This window comes from Cricetulus griseus, chromosome 7, assembly GCF_003668045.3.
Source record: "Cricetulus griseus strain 17A/GY chromosome 7, alternate assembly CriGri-PICRH-1.0, whole genome shotgun sequence".
NCBI lineage: Eukaryota > Metazoa > Chordata > Mammalia > Rodentia > Cricetidae > Cricetulus > Cricetulus griseus.
In genome coordinates, this window is record NC_048600.1 from 83,972,123 (window position 1) to 83,977,822 (window position 5,700).

At 48.9% G+C, this 5,700-nt stretch overlaps 1 protein-coding gene across 2 annotated transcripts; it reads left to right on the plus strand.

The window, feature by feature from the left end:
* The first annotated feature begins 2,022 nt into the window (after positions 1-2,022).
* On the plus strand, positions 2,023-5,049 carry LOC100763454 (C-type lectin domain family 10 member A-like). 2 transcript variants are annotated; one of them, XM_035448265.1, is made up of 9 exons: positions 2,023-2,083; positions 2,955-3,068; positions 3,497-3,592; positions 3,677-3,748; positions 3,825-3,896; positions 4,043-4,129; positions 4,234-4,385; positions 4,460-4,566; positions 4,711-5,049. In XM_035448265.1, exons 1-9 carry the CDS (start codon positions 2,023-2,025, stop codon positions 4,868-4,870), a joined length of 921 nt encoding a protein of 306 aa, XP_035304156.1. In that variant the 3' UTR covers positions 4,871-5,049. The 2 variants fall into 2 exon arrangements, with proteins under 2 accessions (XP_035304156.1, XP_035304157.1); XM_035448266.1 differs by having other exon boundaries at positions 2,958-3,068.
* The last annotated feature ends 651 nt before the right edge of the window (positions 5,050-5,700 follow it).

Below are 5,700 nucleotides of genomic sequence, written 5' to 3' on the forward strand. Positions count from 1 at the left end.
AGGGAAAATAGAAGAGAGTTCCTAAGTGGGCTGAGAGTGGGAGGGGATGGGAACATGAGTGATGAGGTGGGGGTGGGGATTATGGGCAGAGCATTGAGGGAGATTACTGGAAAGGGGGGCATTTCAGGGTCAGGTAAAAACCTGGCACAAGGGACTCTCCCAGAAGTCTACAGGAATGACCCCAGCTAAGACTCCTAGCAATAGCAGGTACACAGCCTGAACTGGCCATCTCCTGTCACCAGATTGGTGCCCAGCCCAATTGTCATCAGATGGAAACAGATGCAGATCCACAGCCAAACATTAGGTAGAGTTTGGGGAATCTTGAAGAAGAAGGGGAGGAAGGACTGAAAGCCAGAGGGCTCAAGGACACCACAAGAAAACTCACAGAATCAACTAACCTGGGCTCCCAAGGGCTCACAGAGACTGAACCAACAACCAGGGAGCCTGCATGGGACTGACCTAGGCACTCTGCATATGTGTGACAGTTGTATAGCTTGGTCCTCTGCGGGACTCCTAACAATGGGATCAAGGTGTCTTTGACTCTTTTTACAGGCTTTTGGGACCCTACTCCTCATACCAGGTCACCTTGCCCAGCCTTAATACACGGGGAGATGCTTAGTCTTACTTAATATGCCATGTTTTGTTGATACTCTTGTGAATTTTGTGCCCAAATTCTGAAGCCCAAAATCACCAAAAGACCTGATCAGATGGAAAGGCAAAAAGTCTTTAATTAACAAGTTAACTGTATTAACTCAGGCCCTCCATCCTTTCAACATGGTGGGTGGAGGGAGAAGGACCCAGAGGGACTGTGGGGCAGGGAATTTATGGAGGTAGAGCAAGGGCAGTGTCTGGGGTCCACAACAGTCTCAGAATTGTTACACTTCTGGATTTGGGAGACCTGTCCTGAGTTGATTGCTATGCTCAGAGGCCCTCCCAGGGTGATTGCTATGCTCTTCAAGCCACTGTGAGCCCACCAGCTAACTTCTGATTGGTTCCTTGCCACATGGAGGGTATCTGGTTTACTAGTGACTGGGGCAAGGTCAGGCAAGGTCAGAAGCTGGTTGGAAGCTGGTTGGAAGCTTAGCACATGTTGCTGAGTCAGAGGCATATATCTCGCTGGGTCTTTTCTGCAGCCTGTCATGGCTGCTAAAGCAGGGAGCTGGGTGAGGGTCTGGTCCTTTCAGTGAGATCTGCCCTTTCCTAAACAGAAATGGAGGAGGAGTGGACTGGGGATGGGAACAGAGGGGGGATGGAGGAGGGACTAGGAGGAAAGGAGGGAGGAAACTGGGACCAGGATATTAAGTAAGTAAATAAATAGATATGAGAGAGAGAGGGGGGGGGGACACAGCATATCGGGTTTCTCAAAGTAAATCGAGAAGAAAGCCCTTCCACACAAGACATTTAGAAGTAGTGTTTGAGGCTATTTGTGTGTTCCGACTGTGGTCAGGCAAGGCACCCTATGGCCTTCAAGAAACAGTATGTTGCTGGGTGGTGGTAGCACACACCTTTAATCCCAGCACTCGGGAGGCAGAGGCAGGTGGATCTCTGAGTTCGAGGCCAGCCTGGTTGACAGAGTGAGTTCCAGGACAGACAGGATTACACAGAGAAACCTTGTCTCAGAAAAATAAAACAACAACATCAACAAAAACAAAAAACAAAAACAGACAGTGTGTTGTCGTCTTTCAAATATTTTCTCACTCTGGCTAATGCTGGGCAAGTCAAAGCAGCACAGAGCTGTCCGTCCTCAGATGCAATTCTACCTCCAAATTCAGCCCCAGGCTCCATCACTCCTCAAAGCTGATGCGATTCTGAGGTCATGTCTAGCCTCAGCTGCAAACTCACGTCTACTTCCATCCTCGTGGTAACCTAGGCTCATTCTCAACTGCAATACCCACTGTAGCCCCAGCCTTGCCCTCAACTCTACCCTGCTTCTTCTTTGACCTAGTTGTACCCCAAACTGACCCTGGCTTCTCCATTTCAGTTCTGTGAGCCCTGCAAGCCTGCATTTGTCCAAACAAGACAATGACGTATGAAAACTTCCAGAACTTGGGGAGTGAGGAGAAAAACCAGGAGGCTGGAAAAGGTGAGAGGAAAGGAGGGGCGGAGTCTCCTGAGCAGGCTCTGAGTATGCCTATCAGAGAGAGTTTCTGCTGTCGTTTCTCACCACGCACCAGTGCTCTCGGTCCCACTCAGATAGCTTGTTACATTGAACATACAAGGTCCTCAGGGAGTCAGGAACAGGAAGAGTGACCTGGAGTGTCCTGACTTCCCATACTTTGTGGGCGGGGATTGAAGCTGTGCATGATGGGTAGTTGGGTTTGGAGAAGCTCACCCTTTGCTCACACAGTCATGCAAAGGCTAAGGGCCTGATAATGGCTTGGCTGTCCCCAGCTACCATTGTGTCCTTGTATTACTCTTCCAACCCTGACCTAAGACCTCACAGAGCACTATAGCCCCTGTCTGTGTGTGCTTAGCGTTTGTGCATTCTCACACTTGTGCACCTGAATCCTGACAGTAGGAGTGGCTTCTATGAATGAGGACGTCTGTTGGGCATGAGAGGTGATAGGCTGGAGCATCTCCACCCCAATTCTTCTTAGCCTCTCTCTCTTACAGAATTACCAGGGCAAAACATTCACCCCAAGATATGCGACCCAGGGCCCGCACTTTCTGTATCTGTCACACTCCAGGGCAGTGATTCTAAACCTTCCTAATACTGTGACCCTTTAATACAGTTCCTCACATTGTGGTGACCCCCCAAGCATAAAATTATTTTTGTTACTACTTCATAACTGTAATTTTGCTACTGTTATGAATCATAATGTAAATATCTGGTATGCAGGATGTCTGATATATGACACTCAAGGAAGGATCATTTGACCCCCAAAGGGGTCACAACCCACAGGTTGAGAACATCTGCTCTCAACCATTTAACCTGACACCCTCCTTTCTTTCAGCAGCTCCCCCCAAGTCCTTCCTGTGGGATATCTTCTCTTGGACCCGCCTCCTCCTGTTCTCCCTGGGCCTCGGCCTCCTGCTGCTGGTGGTTGTCTCCGTGATTGGATCCCAAAGTGGGTGCTCTCAGTGCAGCAGGGAAGGGAGGACTCACAGGGGTGGGTGGTGGGCAGGGCAGATGGAGGCAGTGATGGGTGCAAAGGGCACTTACGGACAGCAGCCAGGGCCATGACAATGACAAGGTTAACAGCCAGAGAAGCATAAAGCACAGTGACTGGAGTGGGTAATAGATGGGAGTAGTGGTGGAGACACTGGTGGGGACATGGAGGACTCATGTTACTTATTACTGTGCTTGGTTTAGACAGTCACATTACCTCACCTCCTAAGCCTCAGTTTACTCATGTGCAATACTGGGTGACAATGGTGCCTGCCCCACTGGGACTCTGTGACCCAAAATGCTACTTTGCATGCAAAGTGCCCAGCTCAGGGCTGGCACAGAGGGACTGAGCAATCTTGGTTCTGATCATGCTATCGCCCTCTTCAGATTCCCAGTTAAGGAGGGACCTAGGCACCCTGAGAGCCGCTTTAGACAACATCACCTCCAACACAAAGGATGAACTGCAGGCCCTGATCTCCAGGGGTGAGTTGGGCTATGACCAGGTTCTGGGCAGCAGTGACTGGGTAGGGAGGACAGAGTCCTGAGCTCCAGTCCCTTGTTCTGCAGGTGACAGCTTGCAAGAGAAGATTAACTCTCTGAAAGTGGAGGTAGATGACCACAGGCAAGAACTGCTGGCAGGTGAGAAGCCCTGGTCTCTGAGTGTGCAGAGGGTGTGGGTGAAAGGGGTCCCTGGTGCTGAACTGTTGTCTTCCAGGACGAGGCTTGAGCCAGAACATTTCTTCTCTGGAGAGCACAGTGGAGAAAAAGGAACAGCAATTCAAAACAGGTTAGACCTCATTTTCCTGTACTCTGGGAGGAGATGAGTGTGTATAGTTCCTAGACTGAGCCCTGTGCAGGCCGTCTGAGTACCAGAGACACACCAAGCAAATATCACAGCAGAGCACTGTTCTCACTTCCACCTGTGTGTCCCAGGTCTATCTGAAATAACGGAGCGTGTCCAAGAGCTGGGGAAGGACCTGAAGGCCCTGTCATGCCAGCTGGCCAGCCTCAAGAACAATGGTGAGGATGTCCAGGCGCATAGTTGGCTCCAGTTAGGGGCGGGGGCGGGGAGATGGCACATTAGGCAGCACCTCTCTTCTTCATCCTCCCCTCTCTTTTCACAGGCTCTGCAATGGCCTGCTGCCCTCTTCACTGGGTGGAGCATGAAGGCAGCTGCTACTGGTTCTCTCAATCTGGGAAGTCATGGCCTGATGCTGACAAATACTGTCAGCTGGAGAATGCTCACCTGGTGGTGGTCAACTCCATGGCGGAGCAGGTGTGGCTTTGATGGGCTCTCCTGGAGGTTGTCTGTTAGAAGGAGAAGTCATTTCCCCCTCTTTTTCTCCTCAGAAATTTATTGATGATCACAAGGGCTCTGTGCCCACCTGGATGGGCCTAACAGACCAAAATGGACCCTGGAGATGGGTGGATGGGACTGACTTTGACAACGGATTCAAGTATGTGTGTTGCCTACAGCTTGCTCCCTCTCCCTGGGACTGTCCTATCTTTAGCACATGACCCTGGGGATTTGGGGGTGGGGGGTTCCTGCTAACATGGCTAAGGACCTGACCTCCTTGGAGCTCAGAGCCATTTGTTTTCAGGAATTGGAAGCCACTGCAGCCGGATAACTGGCATGGCCATGGGCTGGGAGGAGGTGAGGATTGTGCCCACTTCTCTTATGATGACGGCCGTTGGAATGATGATGTCTGCCAGAGGGTTTACCGCTGGATTTGTGAAATAGAGCTGAGCAAAGGCAGCTGAGAGTCCCCTTCCCCTAACTTACATCTTCAGTGCCATAAGCCTTGGATATCTGGTGTTGGTAATCCTCCTATTTTGGTATCTCCACCATCTTGGGACATTTTTTTTTCTAGAATTTTAAGAGGTAGATAAAGGGTGGTATCTGAGGAATGTAGTGTTGTGTTTGGAATGGTGTAGTTATTAGAACCCTGGTGCTGTGTACAGTGTACAACCTGTAATTGTCAAGTTAGTTTTTTTAGAGTAAAAAAAATACATTCTGTGAATTATCTAGTCCTTGGTGGTAGCGAGCTGGTGGTAATCGCCTTATTGTTTTTCTAGTTCATTTTGGACTTAACAGGAAAATCAAAATGAAAAATGTTAAGTGATTTAGAAATGAAATATGTGATAATCTGGAGAGATGACTCAGAAGTTAAGAGCACTGACTGCTCTTGTAGGACCCAGGTGTGGTTCTCAGCATCCACATAGTGGTTCACAACTGTCTATAACTCCAGTTCCAGGGGATCTGATGTCTCTTTCTGATCTCCATGGGTACCAGGCATACATGTGATGTGTGTGTGTGTGTGTGTGTGTGTGTGTGTGTGTGTGTATGTGTATGCAGGCAAAACATCTATGTGCATAATTTTTTAAAAAACCAAAAAAATGCCCAGCAAAACAAATGTGGTATTTTAATCCCATTGTTGTAAATTTTAGCTAAATTCCTTGGTAGCAGACATTGTAGAGTTCCAAATAAATACATACATCATGTGAAATTAAAAAAAAAAAGTAAAACAGAAGTTGGGTATGATGGTACATGCTTGTAGGCTCAACATTTGGGAGGTTGAGGCCAGACCACT